Source organism: Puma concolor, chromosome B4 (assembly GCF_028749965.1).
Source record: "Puma concolor isolate L17-30 chromosome B4, mPumCon1.1.hap2, whole genome shotgun sequence".
In the NCBI taxonomy this organism is placed as follows: domain Eukaryota; kingdom Metazoa; phylum Chordata; class Mammalia; order Carnivora; family Felidae; genus Puma; species Puma concolor.
This window is the reverse complement of record NC_141673.1, coordinates 63,219,925-63,236,334: the sequence shown is the minus strand read 5'-3', so window position 1 is coordinate 63,236,334 and position 16,410 is coordinate 63,219,925. Positions and strand designations below refer to the sequence as shown.

The following is a 16,410-nucleotide window of genomic DNA, read 5'->3' as shown; positions in this document are numbered from 1 at the left end:
TTTTTGGGAAACCTTTTCTTTGGGGCCAAAGTGGTTATCCTTTTTTCCCCCAAATATAACCACCCCAGATGTCCTGCATCCGAGAAACCACCATGTAAAACTCCACAGGAGCAACGAGTAGAAGTGAAAACAGGATATCACTTCTGAATAAGAGAAAAAACATGCACAGCAGAACAAAATAAGGTCAAGTACCAGCTGTGTTTCTCCAAGTGTGGTTCTGTAGTCCTCCTGCAAATGCATGACCGGAGGATTCACTAGCCCACCCTGACCAGCCACTTCCCAGGCAGCCACATACTGAATCTCCTGCACACCAGGTTAGAGGACCTCTCCCCACCCTCAGGTGGCAGGAGGAGGAATGAGCAAGTTTTCCCGAGGCCCAGGCTCCACAGCCTGCTTTGGCCTTGGGTGAAGCAAGATGACAGCTGTGCTCTGAGGTCAGACTCTTTATTGTATACAGGGAGCGGGGGAACTAAGCCCACACTCCTTGTGAAGTAGGGAAGCAAGGTTGCAGTGGGAGGCCGCCCTCGACTGTCACTCTGAGAAGGAGGTAGGTGGTGACCATTCCTCAGCAGTGCCCTACCGGGCTGTTGAGAAAAAAAAGAGTCCTGGGATGAGTGTGCGTCTTCCCCCTTCAGAGAAAGGGACTCCTTGCCTCCTGAAAGCGGGGATTGACCGTGGTCGTGATGGCACTTCTGTAGAGAGGATTGCTGTCCTGAGGAAGAAGATGGGAAATGAGGAAAAACCTCCCGACTGCTCCTTTACCTAGTCCTAAGAGGCCGGCCTGGAACTTGAGCAGCACCCCCAGAGCTGATGGAAGTTAGCAGAGGGGTGGGGCAGAGGACGCACAGACCAAAGTGAAGGGGATGACCTAAGTCGGAAGAGTCCAGGTTGGGGGTGGGGCAGGGAAGCAGAGACCAGAGGTCTTAACCAGGGAAAGCGAGCAAAACCCAGCCCAGTGGGGTAGGACACAGTCTCCCTACCTGCTTCCAGTTGAGCTGCTGCCGCTCCTTCTCAAAGCGGTTATATTCTTGGCGATCATAGATTTCCACAGAAAGCCGGTAAGCCAGGACCAGCCCCAGTCCCACTGCCACGATGCCCCCCACGCAACCCAGCACAATGGCCAGGGTGTGATTTACTCCTGTGGGGAAGAAACAACACAGACTTCTGGGGGCTGGGGCATAGGGGTTGATCAACGGTTGCCCACAATGTGTCCAGCTTCCCTAGCCCTGCTTGTCATTGAAAACAAAGGGAACCCAGCAGGGTCCGAGGTTATCTCTGTGGTGCCCAGGGCCTTAGCTTTGTGCACTTGGTCCATCACCTCTGCTTTTGCCTGGACTCACTGCTCTGCTTCAAACCCTACCTGGTTTCCCATTATCTTCACCTGCCCAAGCCCAGAGTTCTGAAGCCCCACCCATCAAACTTCCGGGGCTCCCTCTGGCACGTCCGCAGCATCTCTGCCCACTTACTCTCTTGGGCTCTCACTCTCAGTATGACCCTGCCTCTGGCTTCCTCCTCCACCAGGAAGAAGAACAGCTGGTTGTCCAAGGTCCTCTCTTTGCACCAGCCATCATCCGGGATAGGGTCCAAAACCAGGGTCACGTTGGCATCAGCACAAGCGATACTGCAATTGGTAGCCAGGGGACCGGTCCCAAAGGCCCCACACTCTGCACAGTCCCTGTCCAGTGGACACCAAGAAGTTACCAGCTGGGCAGCTGTGCTCCCCACACCACACGGCAGAAAGAGGTGGGCAGGTGGGAGTGGCTCAGCGACCCCCGCCGTGCCCCTGTTCCCAAGTTGCAAGACGGGAGGCCTCACCTGTGTCTCTCGCATGACGTCTTGCAGCCTGGGCACTGCTCACACAGGGCACCGTAGTAGCCATCCAGGCACTGGCAGCGGTTGCACGTGCAGCGTCCATGCCCACTGCAGAGCACTCCCTCAGGACTGACACAGCTGTCCGTGTCCCCACTGCACTCACACGCTCTGCCCGTGCGATTGGCATGACAGTGACACGTTCCACAAAGGCAGCGGCCAAAGCCTGGGACAGAATCACGCTCAGGGTGACAGCCATACTCCTCACACACAAAGGACATCACATGCCACCACGGGATGCCTAGAGCTGAAGTGTTCTGTGCGTCCAATTCCCTCTCAAGTGTGCCAGATAGCTGCAACTCCTACACCAAAGTCTGATACTTGCCCTTAGTGCCATGATGTTCCCAGAGCCGAAATATCCTGGGAGCCACTCTGACCCCACCCTTCCCCCAAAGTCTGCAGGTACCTCCACAGAGGATGCCCTCGTGTCTTTCACAGCTGGCATCATCACACTCGCACAGGGGCCCGGAGCTCTGTCCACTGCAGCTGCAGCGTCCACACTGACACCGTCCCTTCCCGCTGCACAAGGGCCCTGTCCCGTTGGGGGCCCGGCACCCAGATTCCAGATCTGGGGAGGACAGTTCAGCCTCAGAGCATTCACAGAGTCGACCCAGACGGCCAGAGTTACATCTGGGAGGGGAAGGCAGAGCCAGAGGAGGGAAAGGTGGGTCAGAGAGTTTGACCATCCCTTGACCTATCTTTCCCAGGATCCTCTAAACCTAAGCTCTCAAAAGAACTGGAGAGAGATGAGTGGCTGAACGGATGCCGGTGTATAGTTGAGCACCAAGGAGCAAGAGAGCAGAGGGAGTTCGGGGGGAGGGGAGGGTCTTGGCACATCTGGGAAGCTGCACATGAAAATCAGGATGGAGTCTTGGGACGTCTGGCAAAAGAGGTCTGGAGATGGCCAGTGGGAGGACAGAAGGCAGAGGAGGGATACCGGGGCTGGTCATGTGTGGACAGTCACATGGGTGAAAGGAAGCAGGAATCCTCACCTGCACACCCCACATTGCAGCAGCCCCTGGCCATCACTGCAGTGGGGAGCCCGGGGCTGGGTGTCACCGCAGTTACAGTCACACAGTGTGTGCAACTCCACGGTCAGCTCCTCTGAGAAGCCAAGGGCTCGGAGCCTCAGAAGATGGGGCTCTGAGAGGCAGTGAGTAGCTTGGATAGTAACCAAAAAATTCACCTAAGGACAGTGCGGGCAGAAATCAGCCTTGAGATCCCGCACCCACACGTGCACACCACACCAAACCCATTGATCATCCAGAAACCTATTCCTTAGGAAATTAAGGGATAAGCCCATGCTAACACGCATCTCGTAGAAACCTGCTGGAGGAAGCTGCTCATTAAAGCCTTTTAGAAAGGATGGATGGAGAACTACCCCACGCTTTTGCATTGTTCTGTGTCTGCCCCCCATCTTTTCCTGCCTGCTTCATATTCCCACCCCCCACCCCCACTTCCTTCCTTCTGCCTATCTCGGCTGGCTCTTACCGTCTGGTTGATTCGGACCTCGTTGCACTGGCCCCGGTCCCCAGCCTCACGCTCCCTCTCCTCAGGACCCCCACACTGAGATTCATAAGAGATGTGGACCCCAGGAGGGAGTGGAGAGTGTTCGAGGGTCACAGTGGATGATAGGCTCTGTGGAAGAGAGCAAGTAACCACGTGAAGGCAGGACTCCAAACCCCACCTCGTGTCCTCTCCAGCCTTTCCAAATTCTGCCATGACCTGCCCCAGCCTGCCTTGGGGACCCCTTGCATTCTGCCCAGTCAAGAGGTATTTCTGCAGGAAGGGCACTGTGAGAACTTTGGGTGCATCACACAGGAGCTAGAGGCCTCTCGGTTAACATTTCAGTGTGGCTGCAGCAAGGGCCCCACTGTGGGGGGGGGGGGGGGGGCCTGTCAATGTGCAGTGGCTGCTTCTCAAACCCCAAATGATGACACATAACCTGTGTGCATAAAAGGCAGAGTCTTTAAATCGAGTTTGCCCTGGGAAATTTGGTACCGTCTCAAATTTTCTCACCATGGGTTTAGGACATGGTGGTCCCTGTCCTAAGAAGCCTAGAGCATGGTTAGAGATAGGACCTAAACCCAAGAAGCACTTAAGAATCTTTGTGGTTCCCTCTACCTGTAAAACTCTATGGTTCCTGTGAAGAATATCTCTGAATTATTTGTAAGCTTAGTGAAAGTAGGCTCCAGATGTCACATTCCTTCTGTACAGATTGACTGGGGCACGAATGCCAGCCCTTCCGTCCATTAACTATGTGACCTCGGGCAAGTCATTCAGGGACCTGTGTCTGTATCCCCACCTATGAAATAGGGATGATAATAGCAACCAGGGGTTTAGCAGAGTTAAATGAGACGGCAAACAGTATGTGCACTTAAGACAGTGGTTGGCATGAAAGACAAGCTCAGTGAGTGTTCCTTCCCTTCCTTGCCCAGTGCAGGGCTCCGTGCTCGGCCCAAACCAGACGCTTCAGATTTGAGAATGTAAGATTGAGCAGATGAACTAGGAATGACAGCCACAGGCAAACCGTAGGTAGTTGCTAAAAGTGATCAGTCCCTGATAATTCTGCTGCCCCCCACCTGAGGCCCCTTCCCAGTGCCCGCCCTCTCCATGCTCCCCCGGTCCCAGCCCCTCACATTATAGGCGTCCATGATGAGCTGTACCACGTTGCTGGAGTCCTCACTCAACTCCCCAACTGCGGACTTAGGAATCAGCTTACTCAGCTCCTGAGTTAAGAGGAGTCCAGGGAAATGGTGGGTCACAGCTCTAGGGAAATGGGCTTCTGCGGGTCTGGAAGGAGGGATTGTGGGGGTAGGGTGGAGAATGGGGTCTTTGAGGAAGTTGAGAAAGGCTTGAAGTGGGAAGGTCTGGCATTCAGCCAGCTCTCACCTGGTAGACAGGCAGTGTGGCACTGGTGACGGCAAAGATGGGCTGGATGTTTGCTGCAGAGAGGGCCTGGGCTACCTGACCCACAGAGGGGTAGTCCTGGGCAGGGAGCGGGGAAAGGTAAGCACCACAGGTCTCCCCTATAACATCCAAGGTGCCCTCAGCCCAGGAAATCCAGGAACCAGGGCTCCACCAGCTAGAGGAACCCTGGAGGCTCGGGAAGGCAGAAGGGGCTAGGGAGTGGGGTGGCACGGGGTTCTGTCTGAGCAGTGGGGGCACATGGAGCGAGGAGCTGGTGGGAAAGATGGTAGGGTGGTCACTGGTAAGGACAACGAGGCTGGGGAGAGGGGGGTCTGGGAGTAGAGGAGGTGTGGCTCGGATGGGGAGGAGTGGAGCAAGGGTGGGGACTCACAAACTCTGGGCTTCGACTATAGAGGCCATTACTGTCCAAGTGGCAGTGCCCGTCGCTGGGCATGAAAATGCCACCCAACTTCCCATCCCCAGCTGTGTGGAATGTGTCATCTGAAGTGAACACCAGCAGTCGGGACACATTTCTCCAGCCAATCTGCTCCTGGAATCGGGGTGGGGGTGGGGGTGGAGGTAGGCTGTGCACCTGGGCTCCATGAGCCAAGGATTTGCCAGCCTCATTCTGAGTCACTTTGTCTATCTCCATACCCAGCCCCCCCCTCCGCCACCCCCCCCCATCTCCAGCTCCCTGCTTCCCCCCAATCCCCCAGACAGGGCTGCTGCTAGCGGAGGCCTTCTTATGAATTAGAAAAACATGCCTCTTCCTCAAGATATTTTACTCCAATCCACCAGGAAATTATTAAAATAAATATGCAAACTCCAGTGACTATGGTACAAAGGGCACCCCCAGAACCAGGCACTACACGACCCTAGGTGGCAGTCTTGGCCCCAAAGGGTTCTTCAGACTCAGATCCCCTCCCCGCCTCCTCACCTGGCAGAGCGCAGCCTGCAGAATGGCATCAAAGCCACCTTCAGGCGAGTCCAGGTTGCCAGACACCCTCTGGCGTCCCACCTCCCGCTCGAAGGCCTTAGCATCCGAGGTCAGGGACAGCACGTGGCGAAAGCTGAAGGGAGGCTGGCAGTGCTCCAGCCGGGTAGGGCAGGGGTGGATAAGTTTGGAGGGCACTGTGCTCACAAAGGGCAGCACCGTTTTGTCCACGAAGGAGCCAAAGCCTGGGGGGGGGGGGGGAGAATCGCGAAGGTTGTGCCCAAAGTCACTGGCCAGCAGCAGGGTGGAAGGTCTGCTGCTGAGGACTCAGAAGGCAAAGGTCCATGGGAAGTGGGGGGGTGAGGGGGACAGTCAGAGAGGAGCAGAGATCACGAGAGCGGGTGCTCCTAGAGCACAGGGACTGAGTACCTGGCAGGGACAAAGGGTTTAGGCCACTGACTCAGGGCAGTGGGGGATGGAGGAGATTAAGAGGAGGATGAGGGGAAGGTCAGACAGGATCTCTCTCTCCCGAGGAAGGAGAGGGTGTAGGGTGTAGTAGCAGCATGAGGCAAAGGAGGGGATCTTGAATAGGGCAGATGTGAGTGTGGAAGCCACAGCCAGGGACAGGGACATTTAGACCTTTTCCTAGAGACACAGACAGGGCTGAGAAAGTGGCATCAGGGCAGTATCTGGGTTGGCAGGTCCACAGTGCGCTGTCTGACCCCTGGGAGCTGTCTGAACGCGGTCTGGCCAGACTCTGGGCCTCGGTTACCCCCACCCGTAGTCTCTTAAATCCCCTCCAGTTCTGTCCTAGAAGGTGGATGTTCTGGGAGAGAGACGCCAGAAACCCGGGGCCTGGCCAGGTCTGTTAAAAACCGGGAGAGGGCAGGCAGGGCCCCTGTGCGCCCAGGACGCTGGCAGAGGCAGAAGCGGCTTTTGCAGGCAGAGGCCGAGCTCACCGATGCGCACTGAGTGGGTGACCTCCTGCAGCCGCGCCAGCAGGTCTTGTCCGAGCTGGCGCACGCGCTCCAGGTCGTCCTTCATGGAGTAGCTCAGGTCCATAAGGTAGTACAGGTCGACGGGGTAGCCCTCTGCCCGGAGGAAGCGCACCCGGAGCTGCTGGGGCTCCCCTGGGGAAGCGGGGTGGGGGATGGCGCGGGTCAGCGAGCGCCATCGAATCTCAGCCCGGACCTCCAGCCCAGCCCGCCGCCCCCTGACTCACCCGGCCGCAGCGTGACCCGGACCTTTTGCGGCGCCAGCTGGGTGGCCCCCTCGCCGCGATCGCCCTGGCCGAGCGGCTGGTCCTGCAGCACCTCCTGCCAGCCGCGGGGCTCCTCCAGCTCCCCGGGGGGGCAGCCCTGGGCCAGCAGCTCCTGTCGCTGGCCGCAGCGCCGCGCCTCCGCCACCCCCGACGCGGTGAAGTTCTGCGCCCAAGGGGAAGCGCGTCGGGGACTCTAGTCCTCCACACACCCCCCAGCCCTGTTCCCAGACCACCTCTCCCCCACCTCTCCCCCCCCCCCCCCCCGCCCCGCCCCGACCCCCGGGATGCCGGCCGCTCCTAACCCTCCCCTCGCGGTCAGTTCCCTGAGCCCTTAGGATGCCCTCCCTTCCCCGTTCCCCCAACAGCCACCTCGTCCTGTCTTTGTCAGAGCCCGCTTCCTCTAGCACCCCACCAGCCCCCACCTTATCTAGACAACCCCCTTTCCCTAGCCACCTACCTTTCTCCTCCCCCTAGGGCCACAGACTTCCTGTTGAGATCTCAGGGACCTCACTACCACAAGAAAAAGAGGAGCCTGGCCTCCTAGTCCAACCTCCCCTGCATGCTTAGGCCCAAACTGGAAGGGGGTCAGGCTGAGACCCAGGCTAAATTCCTGGGAAGGGGAAGGACAGGGACAGAAGAGGAGACACCCCCTCCCCCCAGTTGGCTGGCACCCCTGGGACTGGCTGGGAAGTGGCAGAGGAAGGAAATAGTTACAATGGCTTCTCAACTGGCCCTGGTGCCAGACTCAGGTCCAGAGATTGAAGGAGGCAGACACATATCTGACTGTCCCCAAAGCCCCTGCCTGGCACCTCTGCTCTCTGCCTCCTGCTGACTCTGAGTCTCCTCTTCCGGTCCTCCCAGATTCCTGGGCTGGCTCAGCCTCTGCTCAGCCACTGTGGCTGTGCCTTCTCCTTCTGGTGAGTTTGCCCTCATCTCTCATCTAACTCTCCCTCTTCCTTTGAGGGAGACAGTTCTGTTCTCACCCTCGCCCCCAACTCAGTTACCTGCCATGCTCTGTCACTCCATGAGCCCTGTCTCTTTAAGGCATAAAGCAAAGAACAGCCTTGTTTGACCAGCCAGGGAGACACCTGCTCCCCAGCATCCTTCCTGGCCACTTAGGCAGATCAAGCCTTTCCCCCAAGGTGTACACACCTCTAACTCCTTCCCTTCTACTCCCCCAGCCACAGGCTGCTACATACCTTAGGAACATTATGAGGTACACACACCCCCAACATAGACTCAGAAACCCAGTCACATACTTTCTGCTAAAGACTAACCCCCAGTGTGATGGCATTTGGAGATGGAGCCTTTAGGAAGAAATTAGGGTTAGATGAGATCATGAGGGTAGAACCCTCATGATGAGATTAATGCCCTTGTAAGAAGAGGCACCAGAGAGCTTGTCTACAGCCTGCCTGCAAGCCAAGAAGAAGGTTGCCACCAGAAACCAAATTGGCTGGCATGTTGATCTTGGACTCCCAGCCTCCAGAACAATGAGAAATAAATTCCTGTTGCTTAAGCCACCCAGTTTTGTTATGGCTGCCCAGGCTGACAAACGCACTTCTTCACATGTATACACGTACCACAGGTCCCTCTCCCTGTACACAAGCATGAGTTCCAGCACAGACACACTTCCTCCAAATTTATGGTTACAAGTCTTTTCCGTATATACACAAACGCACAGGTACACAAACATATACACACAGGAAACTTGCATGCTTGAGTATGCACACACACACAACCACGCACAGGAGTCCTATGTGCACAAACTCAGTCACGCACAGGACTGCAGAGAGCACCCGGAAAACCACACAGTCGCAAACCTATCTCTGTTCTGCACATACACATACACAGGGTTCAAAGGCCACGGAGCCATCTTTACCAGTTGCTTGCACCAGGCACAGCTTGGGTGTGAGAGGATGCATTTCTGGCAGGTGGGGGCCGGCTGGCAGGACCCCGGCAGGGACAGATCAGGATCCCCCCGTTCTGTGACCTTCTCTGGGGATGAGATCTTGGCATCCAATTCACTCTCACCTCGGCTCAGAGCCAGCAGGAAAACAAGGACCATTGACAAAGCCACCATGGCCTGCAATACGATACAAAGGGGGACACATGGGTCCTTAGGGAGGACCTCCAGGTTCTCAGTCCTCTAAAATTAGTCTGTGGTTGGGGCACCTGGGTGGCTCAGTGGGTTGAGTGTCCGACTTAGGTTCAGGTCATAATCTCAGGGTTTGTGAGTTCTAGCCCCACATCAGACTTGCTGCTGTCAGCGCGGAGCCTGCTTAGGATCCTCTGTCCCCCTCTCTGCCCTTCCCCCACTTTCTCTCTCTCTCTCAAAAATAAATAAACATTTTTTAATAAAATAAAGTAAGTCAAGGGGTGCCTGGGTGGCTCAGTCGGTTAAGCATCCGACTTCGGCTCAGGTCGTGATCTTCCGGTTTGTGAGTTCGAGCCCCGCATGGGGCTCTGTGCTGACAGCTCGGAGCCTGCTTCGGATTCTGTGTCTCCTTCTCTTTCTGCCCTCCGCAACTTGTGCTCTGTCTCTCTATGTCTCTCAAAAAGTAAATAAATGTAAAAAAGAAAAAATACAAAATAAAATAAAGTAAGTCTGTGGTTGTCACTCTCAAAACTCTACCCCAGGGGTGCCTGGCTGGCTTAGTCGGTAGAGCGCGAGTCTTGTTCTTAGGGTCATGAGTTCAAACCCAACCTTGGATGTAGAGCTTACTCAAGAAAAAAAATAAAAAACCTCTACCCCAAATCTTTATCTCCCTTCATAGTTTCACTTCCCCCTGTGGATTCAGCAGTTTCTTCAAAATGTTGGGAAGGGGCAGGTCCCAGGCCTGGGTAGGAGCCTCAGACAAACCCTGTCCCTCCTGTGTGCAGACTTCCCTAGGGCCAACGTGGGCAAAATGGCCTAACAAGAGTCTGGGGACTAGGCCTGGAAGCACTAAGGTCTACATCCGCCCAGGTCTATTCACCAAGATTGCAAGCCACAGTGGAATCAGAACCGAACAGGAAACAGACCGGGTTCTGGTCCTGCTTCAGTCCCTCACTGGCTGTATGGCAAGTCAGACTTTTTCTCTGGGCCTTAGTTTCCACATCTGTAAAGAGAGAGAGTTGAATAAATAATCTGGCAGTCCTTGCAGCTTTCATAATCTTGGATTCTAAGTATAGGAAGAGGGTCAAGGATTCTAAATAAAGGAGGAAGGTCGGGGAATAGGAATGAGAGGAAGGAAGGCTGGAGCTGATGAAGAAGTGTGTGAAAGAAGCAGGGAAGGGTAGCCAACATGGTAGCAAGAGGAATGAAAATTAGATCATAAGAAAACTTTCTAAAAGTCTGGGATAACGGAGGAAGGCAGGCCATGGTTGGCAAAATTTTCTTTTTCCTGTCCTTTGCACAAAGCAAATATAGACTGCAGAAAGAGCCTGTGGCAGGGTAATTCCTGGAATGACCTCTAGGCAAATTTCTGATTTTAAAAAACGTATTAATTTAAAAAAAATGTATTAATTAAAATTTTGAATAGGCAATCCATAGCCATGCTTCAAAACTCAAAAAGTTAAATCACAATGGCCTTTTTTTTAGAGGTGGGAAAGCTGATCCTATACAGATCCATTATATGGATTGATTCAATTATATGGAATTGTGGGGTGTCTGGGTGGCTCAGTTGGTTAGGCGTCCAACTTTGGCTCAGGTCATGATCTCGGAGTTTATAAGTTCGAGCCCCAGGTCGGGCTCCGTGCTGACAGCTCAGAGCCTGGAGCCTGCTTTGGTTGTGTCTCCCTCTCTCTGTGCCCCTCCCCCTCCTCAAAATAAATAAACATTAAAAAAAAAAAAAAAACAATCTTGAAAAAGAATGAAATGGGAGGACTCTCACTTCTCACTTGCAAAACTCACTAGAAAGCTATAGTAATCAAGACAATGTGATACTGGCATAAAGATAGGCATATAGATCAGTGAAATAGAATGGAGAGTCCAGAAATAAATCCATCCATTTATAGCCAATTGATTTTCAGCAAGGGTGCCAAATTATTTGATGGGGAGAGAACAGTCTCCAACAAATGGTACTGGGATAACTAGATATCCACATGTAAAAGAATCAAGTTCAATCCCTACCTCACAACATATACAAAAATTAAGTGAAAATGGATCAAAGGCCTAAATGTAAGCCCTCGAACTATAAACTCTTAGAAGAAAATGTCAGGGTAAATCTTTGTGATCTTGGCCTTGACAGTGGATTCCTAGCTATGACATCAAAAGCGCAAGCAACAAAAGAAAAAAATAGATAAACTGGACTTCATAAAAACATAAAACTCTTGTGCATCAAAGAGCACTATGAAATGAAAAGACAGGCTACAGAAAGGGAGGAAATATTTGCAAATCATGTATCTGATAAGTATCCAGAATATATAGAGAACTCTTACAACTTGACAACAAAAAGGCAAACCACTCAGTTTTTGAACAGCAAGGGATTTAAATAGACATTTCTTTGAAGAAGATAGACAAATAACCAACAAGCACATAAAAAGATGCTCAACACCATTAGTCATCAAGGAAATGCAAATCAAATACCACAGTGAAATACCACCACACACCCAGCAGAATGGCTAGAATAAAATAAAATAAAATAAAATAAAATAAAATAAAACAGAAAATAAGTGTTGGTGAGGATGTGGAGAAGATGGAACCATCATACGTTGCTGGTGGCACGGCACTGTGGGGAACAATTTGATAATTCCTCAGTAAGTTAAAACAAAAACTGGGACGTGACTGTTCAAAGCAGTGTTATTCACAGTGGCCTAAAGGTAGAAACAGCGCAAACGTCCATCAACTGATGAATAGCTAAACAAAATGTGATCCATCCATACGGTGAAGCATTATTTGGCCCTAAAAAGGAGCAAAGTGCTGATTCAGGCTACATCGATGACCTTGAAAACACTAGGCTAAGTGAACGAAACCAGTCACAAAAGACCACATCTTGTCGGATGCCGTTCATGTGAAGTATTCTGATTCCCCAAATCCACAGAGGCAGAAAGTGGATGCCAGGGGTTAGGGAGGGAGGGGAGGAAGAGGAATAACTTCTTGATGGGCAGTCTTCTTTTGGAGGGAAGAAAAAGTTCCAGAACTAGATGGTGGTGATGGTCGCACAACATCATAAATGTACTTAAAGCCACTGAACTGTACACTTAAAAAAATGGGTTAAGGGATCAATTTTATGTGTGTTTTATCTTATCAAAAATCAAAACCTTGAGATAGTGAGAAATCTCCCATACCCATCCTCCTCCTCCCATTTCCACACCTCACCCTAAATGAATAACCGTCATTTTAAGTTATCTTTTGTTGCTGATAATCCTTCTAGAGATTGTTTTATGCATACACAAACTAATGTGAAAATATATACTCTCCAAATGGTAGAATCACATGACAGAAGTCTACAATCACAATTCTAGAATACACGCGGGTTTGTCCCCCTTTTTTCTTTTTTTAAAAGATTTTTATTAATTTTTTTTTTTTTAATTAATTCTGAGAGACAGAGAGTACAAGCAGGGAAGGGGCAGAGAGACGAGGGAGAGAGAGAATCCCAAGCAGGCTCCATGCTGTCATCGCAGAGCCCGATGCGGGGCTCGAATCCATGAACCGTGGGATCATGGCCTCAGCCGAAATCGAGACATTTAACTGACTTGAGTCACCTAGGTGCCCCTTTTTTTCTTTTAATTGCTTTTCTTCGAGATCCTGCTACTCAAGAAAATAAAGAACTTCCTTGTTCATTTTCACAGCGGTATACATTTCCGTGGCATGGATGTATCATATCCCAGTTAGTCTCTCAATGGGATGTAAATTGTTTCTAATTGCTCACTGTTAAAACTAATGCTGGGGGCGCCTGGATGGTTCAGTCTGTTAAGCATCTGACTTTTGATTTCCGCTCAGGTCGTGATCTCACAGTTTGTGGATTCGATACCTGCACTGGGTTCTGTGCTGTCTCTGCTGAGCCTGCTTGGGATTCTTTTTCTCTCTCTGCCTCAAAATAAATAAATAAAACTATTGCAGTGAAAACCCATGCATTTATCATTTCACATGTGTGCAAGTGAATCCGGAAGATAAATCCTGGGAAGAGGATTTGTAGGGTCAATAAATTGGCATCATTTGTAATGCTGGCGAGTGATTGCTGACGCAACCGCCTTCGCAACTATGCCAGTTTATATTCCCATCGGCGGTGTGTGTATGAGAAAGGCCAACTAACTCCTTGTCCCGAAGCGTCTGCATCCGCTCCAGCCTGGGCTTAGATTCAGACTGGGGAAGGGGTGGGGTGACCTCAGCTGTCCTGCTCCCCACTGTGCACCATTTGGGACCTCAGGTGTAGGATATATATATGTCTTGGAACCTCCACCCCCATGCGAGGCCGGTTCAGGCTCAGCCTCACTGTAACCTCAGCCCCGCTTGCTCTGCACGCCTGTGGTCGAGGAGGCCTGAGATGCTGTAGCACAAAGCCCAGTTTTGACTCATCTGTCACAGGTGGGGCCCCCAGGATAAGACAAACCAGAGACCTCAAGCCCACTCATGTCCCCTAAAGGGAGCCCCTGGGACTCTCTGGACAGCGTTCCCCCACCCTCTTCTCCCAATTGTCCCCCTCATTTCTTACTTGGGGATACATGGCCTGCCACTTGTTAATTTCTCTCTCTGTCTCCTTCTCTCTCCCCCACCACCCTCCTGTTCAAAAGTTTGATGACATCCCTCTGCTGCGTTTCTCTTCTCCGCGTCTTTACGGTTCTTTGTTTTACTTCCTTTTCCTCTCCTATCCTAACCAAAGAAAGGCAGAGCTGTCTAACTCAATCCCCTCTTACAAATGGAAACCTGAATCCCAGAGTGATAAGTGACTTGCCCACAGTCACACAATGAACAGGGATGAAGACAGGTCGGGACTCGGTCTGTTTGCCACTTTCCTCGCCTCCAACCCAGGCACCATCATCATCAAAAGCCGTGCCTTCTCCCTTCTAGTTCCAGTGGGCTCCACCTAATCCCCTTTCTCTTCCCTTGATGGGTCCTCTTCAGTCGGTCTTCTTTCCCCCCGTGGTTGTTCCCTTTTCCTGGGCTCTATCCTGACTCCAACACCCTAACACCCCCTTCAGCACCTGAGAAACAGAGCATTTTCCCAACCTATCCAGATCTTCCAAATCAAGTGGAATCCTCTGCTGCCCACTCAGTGTCCCAAGGAGGGAAGAGAACCGAGCCACGCTGCCACAGTCTCCCAGGACACCATAGCCAAGGTGCCACTGGCAGATCTGAGCTGAGCACCAGGCACTAGGCAGCAGGGATAGCAGCTGGGGAGTCCTCTTGGGAGAGCCCTACCATGACATAACCCTTGGCACATGGCAGGCACTCAGATGATAGCATCATACATCCCCTTCCTTCTTTGCCTCCCTCCAGGCCCACTTTTGGGAAACACATGCAGGAGAGAGAGGTGAGGAGGGTACAGGGTTGGGGGGGGGCGGGGAGGGAGAGCTTGAGAAGCTGGAGGGAACAGGGATGAGGATCTCAGGAATGCAGAAAGGACTTCAGAGCCTTTCTCGAGTCTCACCTGAACCCTGGGTGTCTTGGGATCAGAGCCCAGCGTCCTCTTCCCGGGAGATTGGGAGCAGGGGTGGGGGCTGGGCTAGTAAGGAGAGGAGGCTGGAGGGCTGGTGCCCTGGTACTCACAGGTGCGTGCAAAGCAGCCCTTCCTCCAGCCACGGCGGCCTTTGTGTACTGATCTGGGAGGCTGCAGAGGAGGAAGTGACACACCCTGGGGTGGGGTGGGGGAGATTTCGGGGTGGTGGGGTAACTGATCTAGAAGGTGGGGCCCAGAGGGGTGGAACTGGGCCAAGGGGGTTGACAATACAGGGATCTGAAAGGAAGCACGGAGGCTTGTCTGTCTACTGAGCACCTACTACATGCCGGGCATATCACAATATTGTCATTAATCCTTGCAACAACTTCATGACATATCCGTATGTTAATGTCCCCCCGGGGTCAAATTTTACAGATGTAGAGGCTAAGAGGGAAAGGTGGACGTTGAGGCTCAGAGGTAAGAAATAAAAATCCTTGCCCAAGGCCACATAGTAATAACTAGCTGGTCTGGGTTTTCAACCCAGGTCTGCCTGCCTGGCAAATCGATGGGACCCTTCCACTTCTTCACACAGGAACACGATAGCAAGGAAGAAATATGGAGGTAGTAAGTCCTGGAATAAGTGGGAAATCAGTGGCGGCAGGCTCTAATTTTGAAAAACGAGTGCCCACTGTATGATGGTGGATGCTTAACTCCATGGGCTCTGGAGCCAAACTGCCTGAGCTCCAATCCTGGCTCTATCACTTACAACAGTGGGAACTTATGTAGTTGCTTAACCTTCCTGTGGCTTCTTCTCATCTGTCAAGTGGCACTCAGGATTGTTGCGGGAATCAAATGAGGGGACTCCTACCAATTGCTTACAAGAGAGCCTGGCACAACCTAAGGGCTTGAAAATAGACTCAGTGGCTGAGAAGTAACACGGTGAGAAGCGGAGAGGCTGAGATATCCAAGGTTGGGGCACGGGGAACTTGGAGAAAGACACAGGGCCGGGCTCAGAGAATGAGACTGGGAGGCCACTGCGCAGAGACAGCAGTGGTGGCTGGGAAAGGCGTAGAGGAGGCAGAGAGTGCGGTAATGGCAAGGATGAAGCCTGTCTGGAGAAGAGGGTGTGGAAAATACCTGGCCCTGGCCCTGGCCCACACTTGACCACAGGGAACTCAGAAGGAACTGGATGTGAGATCTGTCACAGGTCTGTCTTACCTGCCCGGAGGGGCACTCTGTGCAGCAGGGACTGACCAGCCAGGCACCGAGCCAGGTGCCCGTCTCTTAGTGGGTACACAGGGAGCATCAGGTGGGTCTTAGGAGTGTAGCCGCTGGAAGGAGCAACTGGGGACAGGGGTGGGGGGAGGTGGGCTTCTTCGGCTGGCCTCAGGCTACCGGACCTTATACCCTTCCCCCACAACCAGGGGTTACCATGGTGATGACCCCTTCTTCCCCACAGGCCCTGTGGTTTCCTCTAGAGCTTCTTTCACTTTCTTCTTCTGCTTTTCCTCAATCTTCTCTCTCCCCTACTCCCACATCCTCAACCCCTCTCTCTCTCCCACAAGCACAGGTCATTCTTGAAGGCGGCCAGGTACAAGGTAGGCAGGGTGCTGTCCCAGGGAAGAAGGCGGGAACCAGGGTAGGGGGAGGGCAGCTTGGAGGGGGAGTCACAGAGGGAGGGGGGAGAGTCCAGGGGCACAGTGGGAAGGCCTGAGCGGGCTGAGGATGGGAGCTGTTGCAGAGGGGAGGCATGGAGGGGCAAGGATGTTAGTACAGAAGGTAACAGTGGGGTCATGGGGATGAGGTCACGGGGTGGGGTGGGGTCAGAAGGGGCAGCGGGAGTGATTTGTAAGGTG

At 52.8% G+C, this 16,410-nt stretch overlaps 1 protein-coding gene across 6 annotated transcripts; it reads right to left on the bottom strand.

The window, feature by feature from the left end:
- Positions 1-428: 428 nt before the first annotated feature.
- ITGB7 (integrin subunit beta 7) lies at positions 429-14,737 on the bottom strand. 6 transcript variants are annotated; one of them, XM_086713280.1, is made up of 16 exons: positions 14,665-14,737; positions 9,996-10,072; positions 8,854-9,057; positions 6,936-7,137; positions 6,673-6,843; positions 5,717-5,958; positions 5,171-5,329; positions 4,762-4,857; positions 4,509-4,598; positions 3,361-3,507; positions 2,862-3,055; positions 2,276-2,499; positions 1,816-2,035; positions 1,467-1,675; positions 981-1,138; positions 429-712 (listed from the first exon to the last, which is right to left on the bottom strand). In XM_086713280.1, exons 3-16 carry the CDS (start codon positions 9,052-9,054, stop codon positions 632-634), a joined length of 2,394 nt encoding a protein of 797 aa, XP_086569406.1. In that variant the 5' UTR covers positions 9,055-9,057; positions 9,996-10,072; positions 14,665-14,737; the 3' UTR covers positions 429-631. The 6 variants fall into 6 exon arrangements, with proteins under 6 accessions (XP_086569406.1, XP_086569407.1, XP_086569404.1 ...); XM_086713281.1 differs by having other exon boundaries at positions 9,950-10,072; positions 14,546-14,720; XM_086713278.1 differs by having other exon boundaries at positions 14,546-14,720.
- Positions 14,738-16,410: the final 1,673 nt, after the last annotated feature.